General features: G+C 39.6%; 2 protein-coding genes across 3 annotated transcripts in view; both read right to left on the reverse strand.

Moving 5' to 3' along the window:
* The window catches only part of CMYA5 (cardiomyopathy associated 5), a 114,478-nt gene extending 113,155 nt beyond the window's left edge, over positions 1-1,323 (reverse strand). Inside the window, exon 1 of the mRNA XM_053587663.1 lies at positions 1,127-1,323. Coding sequence (XP_053443638.1) covers positions 1,127-1,272 — 146 coding nt within the window. The 5' untranslated portion in view covers positions 1,273-1,323. The remainder of the gene's footprint in view (positions 1-1,126) is intronic.
* Positions 1,324-4,962: 3,639 nt separating this feature from the next.
* The window catches only part of TENT2 (terminal nucleotidyltransferase 2), an 85,935-nt gene continuing 71,115 nt past the window's right edge, over positions 4,963-19,782 (reverse strand). For both annotated transcript variants that reach the window (XM_053587685.1, XM_053587676.1), the window contains exons 14-16: positions 11,410-11,501; positions 8,097-8,176; positions 4,963-6,377 (exon numbers count right to left, since the gene is read on the reverse strand). In XM_053587685.1, coding sequence (XP_053443660.1) covers positions 6,303-6,377; positions 8,097-8,176; positions 11,410-11,501 — 247 coding nt within the window. In that variant the 3' untranslated portion in view covers positions 4,963-6,302. The remainder of the gene's footprint in view (positions 6,378-8,096; positions 8,177-11,409; positions 11,502-19,782) is intronic.

Consider the following 19,782-nt stretch of genomic DNA (forward strand, 5'->3'; position numbering starts at 1 on the left):
CAGCTCTACACTCTCTTTTGACCTTCCACAGAACCCACAGTCTGTCCTCTCCTCCACCTCTAACTTATTTAAAGCATATAGTCTCATACTCTCCATATTTCTTCCTTTTTCCAGAGTCCTTGAAGGCAGAGACTGTGCCTGCTTCCCACTTGGTAAAAATGTGACAGGACTTCTTAAGTGACAGGCCATCCGCCCTAATCAATGCCATTCCATGGGCTACTTCTCAGCTCTGCTGGCTCTAGTTGGGTAAGATGGGGATTCTGGAATAGTACACATCCATCTGACCCTTCAAAGTCTTGCTACTGATGATATGAACAGATTTAGGAAGAGATAACAATTGACCGACATGTGCTTAGGAAAAAAACAAAAAAACAAAAACCCAGTTTCAAAGAGAACAAGGGAAGGTACAGACAACTCTGTTCCAGAGAGAAGATGAACCCTACTCTTCTCATTTTAGGGCCTTCTAAAAGGAAGGGAGGGAAGATGAGAGGTCCAAGGGCTGAAGACCCATCTTTTCACAGAGCATTAATTGCATTCACATTCACTGAAATATTGGTATTGAGGGCCATGAAAAAAGAAACAGGATCTTATGTGCAAGGGTCACTGAAAACCATGCTTTCCTCCAAAGAATTTGTGGCCCTTTGACCTAAAGGAGGCCCGATTATAGCAACTAGCCCTGCGTTAGGCCCCCTGGAGACAGCCATTCTTTGGAAGGTACTAGAGTAGCTCCCTGCACCCACCCAATCCCTTTCCCCTGCCTCAGCTCTCAGGGTCGTTCCTGTGCCTTGAGCCAGAAGCGAGCGCTCCAGCACATTTGCGCAGTGAGGCAGGACCCTGAGTTAATCCTCGGGAGTAAACAAGAGCAGCAGGTCTCCAGGAGCGGGGGGCGGGGACGATGAACTCTGCTGCAGGCGGGCCTGTCACTCCAGGCTGACAGCGAGCACCTTCACCTTCGAGTTCTCAAAAAAGGCACTCCAGAGGGAGAGCTCTTGGCTCGTGAGAAATGAAGCCTAGACACTGAAAAGTTGCAGCTAAGCAGAGGGGGTCGTGCGGCGCCTCAGGAGCACCTGCCGGCCGCGCTCCGGGCCCCACCGGTGGCGGCCGCAGCGGGGCGAGGCCCGGCTACCTGGCGTCCGGCTCGTCCTCAGTCTCCGCCGCCTCGTCCTCCTCGCCCTCCGACGACTCCTCGGTCACCAGCCCCAGAGTCGCCTCCTCGTCCCCGTCGGAGCTGGGGAAGCTCTCCGCGGCGTGGCTGCTGTCGCTGCTGGCCATCGCGCCTCTCCGGGCCGGAGCCACCCGCCGCCCGCGCCCGGTGTTGTCCCTCCGACTGCCCGGCCTGCCCTGCCCAGCGGGCTGGCGGACGCTGCGACTTTAAATAGAAGGCGTCAAAGTTTCGCCCGCGAGCCTCTGGGGCCCAGCTCAGCGTCTCGTCTTCCCCCAGCGGCTGCCAAGTCCCCCGAGCTCTCTCCGCCCCGGTTGGCAGATCCCCGCGGGCTCTCCGGAGCGAGCGAGGCGGGTTTCGTGTTCGAGCTCAGATACCGGATGAGCCCTTTACCCCAACGACAGAAAGACTGCGTCCCGATCAGAGCACCCGCCAGTGATGGGGCACTCCGCAGAGCTCCCCTGCAGCGCCTCGGTTCTGCGGTGGCCCCGCGGGAGGTCTGACTCGAGCGCCTGTTCCTCAGAGGAGAAACTGAGGCTCCGAAGAGCTCCGATCGCTTGCCCAAGGCCCCCTTGCTGAACGACCCAACGGGAAACGAAGCCAGGTCTGCCCTAATCAAAAGGCCGGGTTTGAACCACTTCAGCAGACGCCTTTTACGATTGCAAATCAATAAAATTTTGTGTTCTCGTCCTCAATCGGTCCCTGAGAATTCAGCCAGGAAACTGTTGACGCCACTTACCTTACCTTACCCTTAAGGAGGAATAATAGTTTTTCACACATTAGCCAAAGTATAAGTTTTGTCTGAAACTTGGCCCAAAAGCCCCAGACGTTTCTTTGCCTGGATCATATCAAGCCAGTGCTTAAAACCCCTCACTGGGCCAGCGAAGTGGCTCACATTTGTAATCCTAGCACTCTGGAGGCCAAGGCAGGTGGATCACCTGAGCTCAGGAGTTGAAGACCATCCTGAGCAAAAATGAGACCCCATCTTTACTAAAAATAGAAAAACTAGCCCAGCATGGTGGCACATGCCTATAGTCCCAGCTACTCAGGAGGCTCAAGCAAGAGGATCCCTGGAACCCAGGAGTTTGAGGTTGCTAGCATGACACCATGGCACTCTATCCAGGGAACAGAGTGAGACTCTGTCTCCCAAGAAAATCAATAAATAAAAAATTAATTAAAAAAAACCCTTGATGACTTTCCATTGCTCAAGGACTAAAGCCCAACAAACACCCTTTACAAAGATGAATGCTGTCTTACAGGTTACATTTTACCTGTCTGGTTTCTTCAAAAATCAGGAGCTCCCAACATTATATCAAGTCACTCCACTGTGTCTTTACTCACACAATACCACCTGCCTGAAAGGGTCTTTCCACCTTTATTTACCTGGCTACCCATTGTAAGAAATCACCATCTTTCCCCCAAATCCCCAAGTTAAACTCAGTACCCCTCTTCCAGGTTCCCACATCATTCTGTAGTCAAATGTTTCGTACCTCTTTCCCCAGTAGGCTTTGTAAGTTTGTTGCTCATCTTGGTCCCACCATCTCCCCTGCCCAACTTTATAGCCCTGTTAACTAGCAAAGTATCCAGCAGGTAGCAGGTACTTATAATGAATGCTCCCTGAAGAGAAGGGCAGCAGTCCTACTGTGCAAGTCAAGACATCTTTACAATACATAAAGATCTTCATTTCATGAGAATGATTTTATGGCTAGAACACATTAATTATAGCACATCCTATTCACAGAGTTGTTAAATATGATGAATGTAGGGTGGGTATCATTCACCAGTTATGCTACCTTGTACGTACGCGTAAAGTGTGCAGGCAGCAAACTATATAGATAGTTCACTACAGAAGCATTGGCTAGTGGGGCATAAGAACTGAAAACAGCAGAGTCTGCCCTTCTAGGTTTAACATTAGAAGTATTTGTTCTCTTAACAACAGCTAGGATTTTTCCATTAGTAAGCACCAAATGACCACGCCCACGCAGGACCAAAAAATTTTGTCACACTTGTGGGAATCTCACTAATCAGAACTGTAGCCATTCTGTATTCCTTTTATTTAACTCAAAATTTCTTAGGAACACTAACAACTACATGATTTATTTGCAAAGATCCTACTTTAAATCAATACAAAATTTTGTAACTCTAGTACAGATTGCACGTTTTTAAAACTACCATAACTTTGAATAACAACATACGCAAACACAGTTGGCCCTCTGTATCTGTGGGTTCTGAATCTGTGGATTCATCCAACCAAGGATGGCAAATATTTAAGGGAGAGTAGTTGTGTCTATACTGAACATATATAGATTTTTTTCTTGTCATCATTCCCTAAACAATATAGTACAACAACTGTTTACATAACATTTAACTGTATATAGGTTATATGCAAATACTATACTATTTTATGTAAGGGACTGAGCATCTATCACAAGGATGGGGGTTGGGGGAGTCCTGGAACCAATCCCCCATATATACCAAGGGACAACTGTACACAGAAAGGGACAGGTCAGGCACAGTGGCTCACACCTAGATCACTTGAGCCCAGAAGTTGGAGCCCAGTATGGGTAACCTAGCAAGACTTCATCTCTACAAAAAAAATATTTAAGTTAGCTGGTTGTGGCAGCACATGCCTGTAATCTCAGATACCCAGGAGGCAGAGGCAGGAGGATCACTTCAGCCCAGGAGTTTGAGGTCTCTATGAGCTATGATTATGTCACTGTACTCGAGCCTGAGAGACAGAGCCAGAGAGCAACATTTTGTCTTTAAAAAAAAAAAAAAAAAAGATCAACACAAATAGAAAATAAAGAATTTAGTATTCACCAACCACATGATTAAGTAATTAAGACCGAAAATAAATGTCTAAAAAGTTCTCTCATACATTAACAACCCACTGACATATATGGCCTATCACAAGATGGTGTAATTTTAGGCTTCAGTCTAATGACTTAGAATTGAATCTAAATTTAAGTTTAGTAACTTCTTGATCTATGTGTTATAATAGAAGAGCTGAAAAGCAGTAGTAAGGATGGGATCACTGAAAGCTGAGAAAACAGTCGCAGTAAAGGAGTCTCCGGGGCTTTACTAGGAAATGTCCTAATACTGCAGAAGCAGTGTCCTACACACTTACCCATCCTTGAGAGTTCACAGCATTACTGATGAGTTTCTTTTTTCTGAGATAGAGTCTCACTCTGTTGCCCTTAGTAGAGTGCTGTGGCATCATAGCTCCCAGCAACCTCAAACTCTTGGGCTCGAGCCATCCTCTTGCCAGTAGCTGGGACTACAGACACCTGCCACAACATCCAGCTCATTTTTCTATTTTTAGTAGAGATGGGGTCTTGCTCTTTCTCTGACTGGTCTCAAACTCCTGAGCTCAAGGGATTGTCCCACTTCAACCTCTCAATGTGCTAGGATTATAGGCATGAACCACCATGCCTGGTCAGCATTACTGAATAGTTCTATGACTGTTTACAATGGTGACCCAGAGTCATTACTAGAATATTAATTCAAGAGCTGCACAGTATATAATAAATTTTAAGAAAATGTCTAAGAAAATGAATATAAAAAGCTCAATTGCATTAAAAATGTTACACATCAGTAATCTAAAAAATTCACCTATGTGGAAAGCTTCATTTCTAATAATGCCAGAGAAATATGGCTTAACGACAAATGAACATGATTCCAGACTATGTTATCTAAATAATCAAGCATAATAATTAGATTCAGTTCAGTTAAGTTCTAGATAACTATAGATTCAATCTTATCTCAAAAATAATGACTTTCACAGAAAAAAACCTCAATAATTTCCGTATATAAACTTTATTACATTTGACATTATACAAAAATTTAAACTTAAAGAAGAAAATGAAAATGTGGACCTTTACAAGTCAAAGAAAAAGTTTTAGCATTTGAATTGGTCTGCAAAAAAAATACATTAGAAGTACAAACTGTACTACAGTAGGTCTAAAAGAGGTTGTACACAGTCCTTTTGAAAAAGTTAAAACTGTTTTCAAGATTACTTTTTATATTTAAATTTACAGGTACTGACCAATTTACAAATATTTACATAAATCAAAAACAGCCTTAACAAACACTGTAGCTTTTTTAGCAGCCACCACTATGTCTTTCATGTGGAAAAGAAATACTAAAAAAGAAATTTTACAAATATTAAGCTTTTATTTATAATAATTTTATTGTGTCTTATCTAAAACATTTTGTAGTGGCTTACTGCCTAAAAATTCCAGTTTAGATTACAATCCTATAATTGTACACAGAAAAAAATATCTGATACTACAAACAGGATATAATCTTAACTCTGACCTCTCAGTTTCTTTGCTTCATGTGGCAAGGAATTTAGAGCAGGAAAACAGGAAGTAAAGCAAAAGTGCACATTGCACTAATCTATCATGAAGCACAGATTTCATCTATTCAAAATGTCAATGATGAACTGATTCTTTAAAACAATTCACTAACTGCTCTAAGAGTTAGTGCTCTTATTACAGTGCAAAGTGTATCACTTCAAAAGAAAATTTAAAGCAATCTCAAGAGTACATCATAAGCATGTGAAGTACTAAGGAAAAAACAGACCCAAAGCCTTGGTCTATCCCAGTGGGTCAAGTGAAGACTGAAGGCAATTGTCCAGTATCTCATGACTCTGCAATGAATTCAATGAAATAAAAAATTTCATTTTGCTTCAAGTAACTGGGTAACTGACTTGAATCTTCACTTTACTAGAACAGACAAAGACAACAATGTACTGTAGGTGATATTTTAAGCATGTATGAATCAGACCCTTTCCAAAATTCCACTCATCTGTATAGCATGTGGTACAATTAATTGAAGTTATATCAAAAACCCTTTATTTGTTTAGGTAATTTCCCAAAATATATTTATCTGATCTCCTGAAAATACATGCCATAATACTACTAATCATCAATGTAAACATTTTCAAAAATACAATTTTAAATCAAAGGGTTTTATTAGGAAATATCATAACAAAATATGCAATCTTTATGTCTTTTTAAAAATAAAACATGAAAACAAGAATAATTAAAAAGAAACCATGATGGAGGTAAACAAAATGCATTATAATGTAACTATTGTTCTTTATTTCTTGGAAGAATTATTAAGAAATAGAGGCCAGTTATCTTTTCACGATAGCAGCTCTTAAAGGTAGTATGCTGTTCAAATCCGGTTTGTTTTTCAATCTGTGCCATGACTGGGAGAGAAAGAAAAATCATTCTTAAAACCTAAAATTTATACAAAACAAAAGACTGAAAGAATTTAAAAGAATGCTAACAGTGGGTCTCTCTGATAAAACTATGGATAATTTATTTTCTTCTTTGAGTTTTTACTTCTCAAGTTTTAACACAATAAAATCATTGCTTTTGTCATCAGAAATGAAAATGTTATTTCAAAACTCTATACCTCTGTGGTTCCAATTCACTAATAAAGAAATGGGCACAACTGACAATATTAACATTTATTCACAGATTAAATAATTTTATCTAAAATAGCAAAGTAATTAAAGCCTTTGGATTTGAGAAGATATGAGAGGTTTCTTTCAGTAAGTTCAATGCCTGTCTTACGTCTTTACAAGTTTTTCAATTAAAAATGAAGGAGAGAGTAAATCTATAACACGTACTTTAAAGTATGCCTCTGGAAAAGAGCAGTGAATTGAATTTATAAGGAAAAGAAAAGAAAGTCAATTTCTATTCACAAGCTAAAAATGTGGCTCCCTACTTGGTGGCTGCAGATCTTTGTATTTTATTCTCACTTCAATTACCCAACTGACTAAAAGTACTGGTTTTACGACTAAATCATTTAAAATGAAAGCTCAGCCATCAAAAGGAACAGCAATGCAGCAATGATATTTTTAAGTTCTCAATTTAATCTCATAGTCAAACAAACTCCCTCTTGGATATTTGTTTTAAACTGAAAGAAATATTGCAGGACAAATACTCAATTCTTGTTGACAGATTAAGAAAGAAAGCCTAATTTGAAGGATAGTTTTTAATGTAATACTTGTATTTTAAATTACACTAAAATAAAGTCCACATGCATGTCAGATAATGAAAAACCATGCCTCTAAAATGATCTTCACATTTCTTTGCTCTTTTTCTTCTATGAAGCTTCCCCTCTCCTCTATGTCACATAGTGCACATTTCTGTCAATGCATTTCTACACTGTATTGTGGAAGTCACTGAAGATAGGGACCATTTCTAATAACACCACTGATGAAATATATTCATGGTGTGGACAAACATGTTTTTTAGACTTTCAAAATATAAATAAAGATAAATGGTGCCACAGACGCCACCCAAATTCCTCAACAGTCTAATAAGGAAAAAGAAAGTCCACTGGGTTTCATTTATTCATTTTGGGAATTTAATAAGCTCATTATGAAAATATTTATTTCTGGGCGGCTCCTGTGGCTCAGTGAGTGGGGCGCCAGCCCCATATACCAAGAGTGGTGGGTTCAAACCTGACCACAGATAAACTGCAACAAAAAAATGGCTGGGCGTTGTGGCGAGCGCCTGTAGTCCCAGCTACTCAGAGGCTGAGGCAAGAGAATTTGCCAAAGCCCAAGAGTTGGAGGTTGCTGTGAGCTGTGACGCTACAGCACTCTACAGAAGGCAAAAAGGTTAGACTCTGTCTCTAAAAAAAATAAAAATAAAAAGTAAAATACTTATTTCCATAAAAGTCAAAGCAATGTGAATGAAAACAGAGCCAGGCCTCTCTGAAGAACAAGTTAATCTAAATTCAAGTAATAAATTCCCTATTGTGATACTTTACTGGCTTTACAACACAGAAACCAGAACTATTCTGACCTCCTACATACATACCTTTCCCTTCTTTGTTTTCTTCAGTGACCACACAGTATATGTTTTTCAATTTTTAAATGGAATTTTCAGAGTTAATGTGATACATTGTTTACCTTTAAAAATTGATCCTTGATCATGTCAAACTTCTGCTTTTCATGCACAGCTCTGGCTGTATTTGTCCCATCAAACGGTTCTGCAATGTTAAATTCACATGTAATGAAAAAATTACTAAAATCAAGAGTTTCAGTTTCTTTTATTAGATTCAGTCATATGAAATTGCAAATAGGTGACAATTTTTGACCTGCTCTTTATTAGGTTTATACATATAGAAAAGGTTTAATATAGTATGAGCTATCTAATAACACAGATAGAATTCAAGGGAGAGGACAGCTAAAAACAAAAGTCGGCTGGGTGTGGTGGCTCACGCTTGTAGTCCCAGCACTGTGGGAGGCCCAGGCGGGTGGATTTCCTGAGCTCGGAAGTTAGAGACCAGCATGAGTCGGAGTGAGCCAGAGTGAAACCCTGTCTCTACCAAAAAAAAGGTCCGGCATTGTGGCAGGCACCTGTAATCCCAGTTACTTGGAAGGCAAAGGGCAAGAGAATTGCTAAAGGAAGAAAGGAAAAAAAAGAAAATTAAAAAAAAAAAAAAACTTCAAACTAAGAAGAGTGAAAGCCAGCTGAAATTGAAAGCAAAATAAAAAATTTTAAAAAGTCATTAGCATAGGTATGTTAAATTTAAGACATAAAAGTGGAAAAGCTGGCTCAGTGCCTGTAGCTCAGCAGTTAGGGTGTCAGCCATACACCAAGGCAGGCAGGTTCTAACCTGGTCAGGCCTGCCAAACAACAAAGACAACTGCAACAGCAACAACACTAAAAATAGCCAGGTGTTGTGGCAGATGCCTGTAGTCCCAGCTACTTGGGAGGCTGAGGCAAGAGAATCGCTTAAGCCCAAGAGTTGGAGGTAGCTGTGAGTTGTCACAGCACTCTACTGAAGGCAACACAGTGAGACGCTGTCTAAAAAGGAAAAGCTTTTTGAAAAATTACATAGGGCCAGGACCTATCTTTAGGGAAACAGAAATATTAAAGAAAAAAAATTATCAAAAGGAAATAGCCGGGCGTTGTGGCGGGCGCCTGTAGTCCCACCTACTCGGGAGGCTGAGGCAGGAGAATTGTTAAGCCCAGGAGTTGGAGGTTGCTGTGAGCTGTGTGAGGCCACGGCACTCTACCGAGGGCCATAAAGTGAGACTCTGTCTCTACAAAAAAAAAAAAAAAAAAATTATCAAAAGGAATAAAAGGCTCAGCACCCGTAGCACAGTGGTTTACAGTACCAGCCACATACACAGAGGTTGGCAGGTTAGAACCCAGCCCGGGCCAGCTGAAACAATGGTGACAACTGCAACAAAAAATAGCCGGGCATTGTGATGGTCACCTGTAGTCCCAGCTACTTGGGAGGCTGAGGCAAAAGAATCACTTAAGTCCAAGAGCTAGAGGTTGCTGTGAGCTGTGACACCACAGCACTCTAAAAAGGGCAGCATAGTAAGCGATTCTGTCTCGAATAAATAAATAAATAAGCTGATTTGTCCAGCAGGAAAAAGGACAATAACCATTAAAACCATTAAAGGACAATAAAACATTAAAAGGACAATAACCATTAAAAGTGGAGGTTCAATACTATACAGTTGTTTAGATAAAGATACACTGAAAACAGGAACCTGTATGAGAAATTTGGCATAGAAAGAAAAACACAGAAAACAGGAAGAAAGCAAAGTAAGAGTCTGTGTGTGTCTCAAACATATCTACCTTCCATGTCGGCACCCCCATCCACTCACCCTTCACCCAAAAGATAAAAAAGTCCATAGACAGAGACAGGACGAAACCAGAAAAGGACAAAGAAAATAAGATAACAGTTGAGTAGAAGAAGATAACTAAAGGTATTAGTAGTGAGATACAAGATTAAAATAATGTCAGCAGTAGGTAAAAATTACTAATGATTAAGAATTTTGATGGACAGGTGTGGTGGCTCATGCCTGCAATCCTAGCACTGTGGGAGGCTGAGGCAGGTGGATCGCCTGAGCTCAAGAGTTGGGACCTGCCTGAGCAAGAGAGACTCTGTCTCTAAAACCAGCTAGCCCTGTGGTGGGTACCTATAGTCCCAGCTACTTGGGAGGCTCAGGCAAGAGGGTTGACTGAGCCCAAAAGTTTGAGGTTGCTGTGAGCTATGATGCCACTGCACTCTTCTCAGGGTGACAAAGTGAGACTCTCTCTCTCCAAAAAAAAAAAAAAGAAACACTGAAAAGAAAGGAAGAAAAATACTTAGAAGACCCAATAGGATCAAATCAAGAATATCTTTTAAGGATAAGAAGACTTATATATTGTCTTAAAGGTGAAAGGAAGGGAATGAGAGAAAAAGAATGTAATTACTGGAAAGAAGAAAGGTTAACTACTGAGGGAAAGACCTGGAAAAAGTGTGAAAGAACGAGAAATCTGATGGAGAGGTTAACTTTAGATCTGTTAAATATTGCAAGCATGCCCAAAAGTTTAAAAATTCCTTTTGTTTATGTCTTAATTGCTGAGAAAAGCTTTTTTAAAAAGGAGTACATTACCTCAATGTCATGGGTTTTTTGTAACAGAATAAGGCTGCGTGCCAAATTGTATCAAAGTACATCAGGCATTGCACCTTATAGTAGTGTTTAATATTCAAAAGAGCACAAGTAACTAAAGTAATACATATCCACTATGCAATTTATTAGCAAACCAAACACCCAAGCAGATGTATTCATATTCACAAACTCTTAAGATGTTGAATATAAACTAAGATCAATATATCCTAAATCTGATGTTTTTGACAAATGTTGATTCTCAGCTCTATCCCTTTTTAACCTCAAGATTTACAAAGGTCTTCAATTTGGCAAGAGATCATTTTGCCTACTGAATTCTGTTTCCCACTCAAAGATAAATTCAACTACATGTAAATTAATTTTAGATAAGAAAATTATCTTCAGATCTTTAATTTTTAAAGTAAACAAGTTCTATTCTTAAAAATTTAGGTTGTATTAACAATATTTTTAGTAGGAAAGCTTATAAAAGAACTCATTTTATTTCAACATAAGAATCATCATATAAGGATTATATTTTCTTCCAAGTGTCAGCCATAAAATTAAGTTACAATTTACCACAACTATGAGAGATGCATAAAGACTGCTTAAATCTCACCAACTAGGAAAGTTAATTGCCCAAATTTGTGTTTATTATTCCTCCCAACTACAGACTTTTAAATGACTTTTTAAAATTAAAATTGAGAAGATTTAGAAATCACTTCAGAATATAAATGTACAAACGAAACACAACTCTGTAATAACTCAAGTACATCTCTCGGTACCATGATGATAACTGGATGTCAACACACAGTAGTCACAGGAAAACTACCTTCTACACAGATGTATTTATTTCTCCATTCAATACCATCAGGCCTCGGAATGGCTTTGGCTTCACGAACTGAAATCATTTGACTAGTCCAGCTATCAGGAAAAAAATGAACCATGTTAACCATTTTTATAATTTCCCTTTTATTGTTATTATATCAGTAGTAAGGCCCATGCTGATTTTTACGGATTTTCACATAGCACGCCAAAACCTGCCTCAACCTTCAGCACTACAATCCCTACTTCCCCTTTTTTTTCTCCACAGCACTTATCTATTTTCCCCACTGTTCACCTAGTTGCTTAGTACATACCAGGTATTCAATATATAATTACTAAATGAAGTAATAATATGAAAAATAAGAAAGTGAAAAGAAACAAAAAATGTAACAACTACGCTCACTGTTAATAGCAGTATGAATTTACTTGCTGAGCGGCACCTGGGACTCAGTGGGTAGGGCACCGGCCCCAAATACCGAGGGTGGCGGGTTTGAACCCGCCCCAGCCACACTACAAAACAAAAAAAAAATAGCTGGGTGTTGTGGCGGACGGCTGTAGTCCCAGCTAATTGGAAGGCTGAGACAAGAGAATTGCCTAAGCCCTGGAATTGGAGGTTGCTGTGAGCTTTATACCAAGGGCGATAAAGTGAGACTCTGTCTCTTAAAAAAAAAAAAAAAAAAAGAATTTATTTGCTAAGAGAGAGGTAATCATTTTGTGCTATTTTCTGGTATCATTAAATAATTTTTGTTTAGGTACATCTTTATCTGTACGATTCAGGAGAAAATTCTGAAATTTTCCAATAGAAGCAAGTAGATGCTTTTTATAGGAAAATAAAATTAGAGCTCTATGAAAATATACTTTTATTGCTGTGTATCAGGTAACAGCTGTTAATGAATAAAACAACTTCTTCAGCAGTCCTGAACATATACTGTCCAGTCTTTAATAATACTGACTCTACCTTTTTGTTTTCTTTTTTTGCCATTCACCACTGATCAGCAGGCATATATTTTGTTTTTTAAAGTTTTTACAATTTTTTTGTATTTCTAAGTTATTACAGCAGCATCTTTTTTTCCAAAAAATATTCTAAAACATATATGACCACTCATCTTGTATATTAGAGAATTAAGTTGGTGAATAGCTGATACCTGTTCAGCAGTATTTAGCTTTCTCTATCATTTCACCAAGCAGATAAGACAAAGGCTATGGCTAAAGGGCTCTGAACACCAACATTCATCTTCTACTTTCTCTAGTTATCAAAGGCTCTATGAGAATATAATCCTGGGTCCAGTTTTGCAGTTGCTTCTGGAAATCTGCTTAATTTCTACATATCAAATATGCAAAAACAATGCTGCAATGTGTGAAATCTGAGCATCTATAAAGCATACTGAAAGTGGGATTATTTTTGCTCTAGTTAAGAGTAGTTTTTAAATACTTTATTGTAGTTTCCTTAGTGTGGACTCCAAACACAAAAGGGGTACCCTCCTCTATATTCCAAAATTTTCTTAAATGTAATAATGCAAAGGGAAAAGTTAGGTAACCATATACCTGAGCCAAAGTTACAGTACTGAATTTTGCATTACTTTACTTTATCAGTTAAGTCAAATTTTACTAATAAAGTGAACTCTTCCCTGAATCTATTTTTTTAGTATCAGATGATAAGACAATCAAATCTGCAGAATTAAAACTTTAAATATTATTTTTAAAGGCATAAATTGTTTTCCAGAAGAGTCCACGCATGGTGGCTCACACCTGTAATCCTAGCACTCTGGAAAGTTGAGGCGTGTGGATTGGTGGTGCCCATCTCTTTATCATAAGAACCTATTTTCAAAACTGCCTGAGCAAGAGTGAGACCCCAGTTCTAAGAAGACCCAGCTTCTGTGGAGGGCACATGAAGTCCCAGGTTCTTGGGGAGGCTGAGGCAAGAGGATCGCTTGAGCCCAACCAAGAGTTTGAGATTGCTACGAGCTCTGATGTCACAGCACTCTACCAAAGGCAACAGAGTGAGACTCTCATCTCAAAAAAAAAAGTGTGGAATAGTAAACTACAACTGTTGTTTCCTTAAATCCAAGGCACACTATCTTCACCACTGTATTTCTATTAAAACTAATCTGGGGCTGAACGCGCCCAATCTCCTCTGATCTCAGAAGCTAAGCAGGGTTGGGCCTGGTTAGTACTTAGATGAGAGACGGCCTGGGAACACTGGGTGCTGTAGGCTTTTAAGAAAAAGAAATAAAAAAAAAAAACTAATCTTGGGGCGGCACCCATAGTTCAGTGGGTAGGACGCCAGTCACACACACTGAGGCTGGAGGGTTCAAACCCGACCCTGGCTAGCTAAAACAAGAATGACAACTACAACCAAAAAATAGCCGAGTGTTGTGGCAAGTGCCTAAAGTACCAGCTACTTGGGAGGCTGAAGCAAGAGAATTGCTTAAGCCCAAGAGTTTGAGGTTGCTGTAAGCTGTGATGCCATTGCACTCTACCCAGGGCAACAGCTTGAGGGCAACAGCTTGAGACTCTTATCTCAAAAAAAGAAAAAAAAACTAATCTTGAATTTACATTACATTCCACTACTTGGTTCTAAACTGGGTCAAAGATGGATTAAAAAACTGTGGGGCGGCACCTGTGGCTCAAAGGAGTAGGGCACCAGCCCCATATGTGGGAGGTGGTGGGTTCAAACCCAGCCCTGGCCAAAAACTACAAAATAAATAAATAAATAAAACACTGTGGTATATGTATACCATGGAATATTATTCAGCCATAAAAAAGATGGAGACTTTTTCTCTTGTGTGAATGTGTGTAAATTCCTCTACTGGCTTCATATTAGTATTAAATACATTGGATACTTGCTTTTCCAATCTTGTGATACTTTACTAAAGAGAATGTTCTCCAACTCTATTCAGGTTAATACAAACTGATATAAACTCAGTTTAATTCAAGATGGGGTAGTAGGGAGGAAGCAGTGGGCAGAGGGGAGGGGGAATCGTGTGCCCTCACCTGAAGAGCACAACGTAAGGGTATATGGCACACCTTCTGGGAGAGGGGCACAACTTGACAGGTACCTTACCTAACAAATGCAAACACCGTAACCTAATGGTTTATATCCTCATATTAATCTGAAGTAAAAAATAAATAAACTGGGTCAAAGAAACACTGTATGATATACATATATTCATTTTATTGAACATCTCATGACACATATCATTTAAGCTTCAAGCTATAATCAACTCAGGTAACGTGATTATTAAAATCACTGTATCATTTAAGGTACTTCAAAAAGAAAATGGAATATTTTAAATCACTACCATTTAGACTCATTCAACCCACTGCATTTTTAAAGAACTTTAAAATATTTCTAAATAAATAAAAATTTCTAGTCATGAGGGCTGGATGGAGTGGCTCACACTTATAATCCTAGCACTCCAGGAGGCTGAGGCAAGAAAATTACTTGAGGTCAGGAGTTCAAAACTGCCTGAGCAAGAGCAAGACCGTCCTCCTGCCAAAAATAGAAAAACTCAGCTGTATGTGGTAGCTCATGCCTATGGTCCTAGCTATTCAGAAGGCTAAGACAGGAGGACCATTCGAACCCAGGAGTTTGAGGTTGCAGTAAGCAATGCTGCCACTGCACTATACCCACAGCAACAGAATGAGACTCTATCTCAATTAAAAAAAAAATGTCATATAACTTACATACTTCTTTTACTCTTACAGGTGAGTTTAAATGAAGAATTTAGGTCGTAATATAGAAATGTCTTCTCTAAATATTTCAAGGTTTAAAATACACAGAGCATAAGCTAAACTCTTTATCACACTTTTTATTATTATTATTATTATTTGCAGTTTTGGGCTGGGGCTGGGTGTGAACCCGCCACCTCTGGCATATGGGGCTGGTGCCCTACTCCTTTGAGCCACAGGTGCCGCTCTATCATACCTTTTATTTTAATTTTAAAATATTACTGGGGTACAAATGTTTTTGGTTACCTGTGTCAATTTTGTTATGCTTGAGTCAGGGCTGTAAGTGTACCCACCTCTGTCATACTAACCTACTCTCAGTCATGATTTGTTTGCCATGTGAAAACCTATTATTGTCACTCAATAATTAAAGCACAGGGGCCAGGCATGGTGGCTCAAGCCAGTAATCCTAGCTCTCTGGGAGGCAGAGGGGGTGGACTGCTTGAGCTCAGGAGTTCGACAAGAAAAACCAGCTGAGCGTCATGGAATAGCCGAGCATCACAGCTGTAGTCCCAGTTACTCAAGAGCCTGCAGCAGAAGGATCACTTGAGCCCAAGAGTTTGAGGTTGCTGTGAGCTATGATGATACCATAGCACTCTACTTAGGGCAACAGAGTGAGACTGTCTCAAACATAAAAATTAAAATTAAAAAAAAAAATTAAAGTATAGGCTAGGCACAGTGGCTCATGCCTGTAATTCAGCCCATAGGAAGGCCAAGGCAGGGGAATTGCTTGAGGCCAGGAATTTGCAACCAGCCTGGGCAACATCGTAAAACCTGTTCTCTACAGAAAATAAAAATATTTAGCCAAGCTGGTGGCATGCACCTGTAGTCTCAGCTACAGGGAAGGGTAAGGTGGGAAAATTACTTGAACCTGGAACTTGAGGCTACTGTAAGCTATTATCATGCCACTACACTCTAGCCCAGATGACACAGCAAAACTCCAACTCTTAAAAAAAAAAGAAGTGAAATAAAAAATAAAAATGTAGGCTGGGCACCTGTAGCTCAATAGTTAAGAGTGCCAGGTGGGTCTGAACCCAGCTGGGGCCTGCTAAACAAAAAAACCCTAAATAAATAAATAAAAATGTAAAGTAAGATAGTCTATAGAAGAAAGATGTTTCAGAAAACAATAGATATTAGGTTTAATTCAATCTAAAATAGATTTGATAATATACAGGTGGCCATAAAGTTTGCATGTAATTGCACATAAACTTATGGCCACCCTGTATGATAATCTGTTTTTTTTTTTTTTTTTTGCAGTTTTTGGCCAGGGCCAGGTCGGAACCCACCACCTCCGGTTTATGGGTCTGGAGCCTTACTCCCTTGAGCCACAGGTGCCGCCCCCTGTATGACAATCTTTTGGAAAAAACTGAGATTACTAGCTAAATAGTTAGGTCCTTGATCTCTTCTTTAGTAATAATAATTGACTGATACTCATCAATGAACTCTCCCGTAGTTTTGGGTTTTCTTGTGTGTGACCAATAGAAAGTATTTTGAGATAATTAGTTAAATTTGAAAAAATATTAAATTGGAAATGGAGTTATAAAGAAAAATTTAAGTCTAGCAAAGTCAAAATTATGAATCTGACACCAAATGGCTGTATATATTAAGATTAGCAATGCTGACTCAAGCATTACAAAAGCAATCCATGTAACCAAAAACGTTTGTTCCTCTGTAATATTCTAAAATGAAAAAAGTTTTAAAAAAGATTTAAATTAACTTAGCAAATGTATATTATTAAGGGGTGGGAAGCAAATAAAACTTTCTCAGGAATTTCAAATATCTTAAGCACAGAGAAATTTTACTCTAATCCCAGAGTACTCAACCCAGCCTTCGATAACCTGATGTTTCTTTACCAAATCCTTTCTCTTGCATTAAGTTTCAGGTCGATATTTACAACTATTGGAACCTGTCACCTGGACGTCCATACTAGAAGAACCCTATGTCTGCATTTTCAAGACTGAATTTGATATATTCTGCCCATGGTCAATTACTAAAATCACTCCCTTGCATATACTCTCAACTCTCTTAACCTTCTTTCGCTGCACTGAACTTACTTGGCTGAAACATAACCCTGATTAAATCTATTTTAAACCTTTCCCACACAGCTGAACATGGGTGAAGATATAAACATGCTGACTGCATTCCAAATTCATGATCACTTAGCTCAAAAGGAACTTTAATGCTATGCTTCACAATCATACTGTATTACCATAGTTAATTTAATCTAATACATGACAATTCATACCTTCTCCTCCCTCATAATCATTCCCAGTTGATGCCCACAATTCATTTCACTAAGACTTAAAACAATCCAAAGGTGGTTCGTATTGCTCCCACCACAGTCCTCACCTATGTTCACCTGTGTGCATATAGTCTGCTGTTTTCTCATGAACTGTCTATACTCCTAGTCTATTGTGCCCTAGATTCCAACCATTCTTGACTCAAACAAGTATGTTGTTTCAACAATTTACTATGCTTTTCTCTGGTATCAATTTTGCCATTAAGATGAGTTACCTCTCCTCTCTAAAAATAAAAACTCAACCCCACCTAACCTTCCAATTTCTACACTGTTTTTCCTAGTCTCCTCTACAAATAAGTAAACATCTCTAGAGAATTTGTTACTTTATTTATATTTAATTTTTTTCCTGTCCTCTTGAGTCCAAAACCAGTAATGCTTTTTATCCCCAATATTTCACAGAAACTGTTTCTGTCAAGGGTTTGGTGGACCCCTTGTGGCTAGTTCCAATGCACAACTTTTGGCTCTCCTCTTATTTGATGTATCAAAAAAAGATAACACAGATAATCACTCCTTCCCCCTCAAAACTACTTTTTCTTAGGTGGTGCTGAGTAGGGCACTGGCCCCATATACCGAGGGTGGTGGGTTCAAACCCAGCCCCAGCCAAACTGCAACAAAAACATAGCTGGGTGTTGTGGCAGGTGCCTATAGTCCCAGCTACTCAGGAGGCTGAAGCAAGAGAATTGCCTAAGCCCAAGAACTGGAGGTTGCTATGAGCTGTGACGCCACGGCACTCTACCCAGGGCAATAAAGTAAGAATTTGTCTCTAAAAAAAAAAAACATCTACTTTTTCTTCTCTTTGAATTCCAAGACACCACATTCTATTGGATTTCCACCAATCTCCATGATTCTTTCTTCCTAAGTCTCATCCCTAACCTGATTTTTTTCTTTTTTTGCAGTTTTTGGCAGGGGCCGGGTTTGAACCCACCACCTCCAGTATATGGAGTCAGCACCCTACTCCTTGAGCCACAAGCGCCACCCCCTAATCTGATTTTTAATCATCTTTGTATTATAAAAATTTTCAAATTAGAAAAACTGAAAAGCATTAATTGAAAATTCAATAATTAACATTTGCCTATGTGGGTTTTTTTTTTTTTTTTTTGCTCATTTGCACTGACGAACTATTATGTGTGCTTTGAACAGAATCAAAGGTAACCTGTAAACACTATGAAATTTTATTTCTATATCCTTTGGCATTTATGTGAGAATAAGGCCATTCTCCTTTATAACACCAATAGCATCTAGAAAGTTAACAGTAACTCAAATACCATTTATATAGCTCCCCCACCCCAATCAGATTACAATCAAGGTTAATGTATTTGACTGACTGTTCTCTTTAAATGTGGAAAAGTTCCCCCATAGTTTTATTTTGTTAATATTGACTGTTCGAGAGACTAGGACAGTTGTTGCACAGAATGGCTAAGTTGTGAATTTATCTTTGTCTTCATTTTGTCATTTAATGTATCCCTTTATCCCCTGTATTTCCTGTTACACATTGGACCATCCAAGGACATAATCTCTATACCTCTTTTTCTTTTCTATCTAAATTCACTTCCTTGGTCTCCTCAAATAGTTTCATAGATTTAAATACCATCTATCTACCTGGGCTCAGAGCCTCATACCCATAACCCTGGTGGGAAGCAAGGAGTTAAAGACAAGCCTAGGTAATATAGGGAGACTGTGGCTCAGTGAGTAGGGCGCCGGCCCCATATGCCGAGGGTGGCGGGTTCAAACCCAGCCCCGGCCAACAAAAAAATAGCCGGGCGTTGTGGCGGGCGCCTGTAGTCCCAGGTACTCGGGAGGCTGAGGCAAGAGAATCGTTTAAGCCCAGGAGTTAGAGGTTGCTGTGAGCCGTGTGACACCACGGCACTCTACCGAGGGCGGTACAGTGAGACTCTGTCTCTACAAAAAAATAAATAAATAAATAAATAAATAAAAAACCCAGAGCAGGCACTGTGGTTGATACCTGAAATCCTTGTACTCTGGGAGGCCAAGACCAGTGGAAGGCTTGAGCTCAGGAGTTCAAGACCAGCCTGATCAAGAGCAAGACTCAGTCTCTACTAAAAACAGAAAAAAAAAAAAAAAAAACTAGCTGAGCATTGTGGCAGGAGTCTATAGTCCCAGGTACTTGGAAAGCCTGGGCAGGAGGATTGCTTGAGCCCAGGAGTTTAAGGTTGCTATGAGCTATGACACCATGGAACTCTCGCCTGGGCAACAGAGTAAGACTCTGTGACCACAAAAAAAAAAAAAAAGCCAGGCACAGTGCCTCACATCTGTAATCCTGGCACTCTAGCAGGCCAAGGCAAGTGGAATGCCTGAGCTCACAGGTTCAAGACCAGCCTGAGCCAGAGCAAG

The sequence above is a fragment of the Nycticebus coucang genome, chromosome 1 (genome assembly GCF_027406575.1).
Source record: "Nycticebus coucang isolate mNycCou1 chromosome 1, mNycCou1.pri, whole genome shotgun sequence".
NCBI classification, from domain to species: domain Eukaryota; kingdom Metazoa; phylum Chordata; class Mammalia; order Primates; family Lorisidae; genus Nycticebus; species Nycticebus coucang.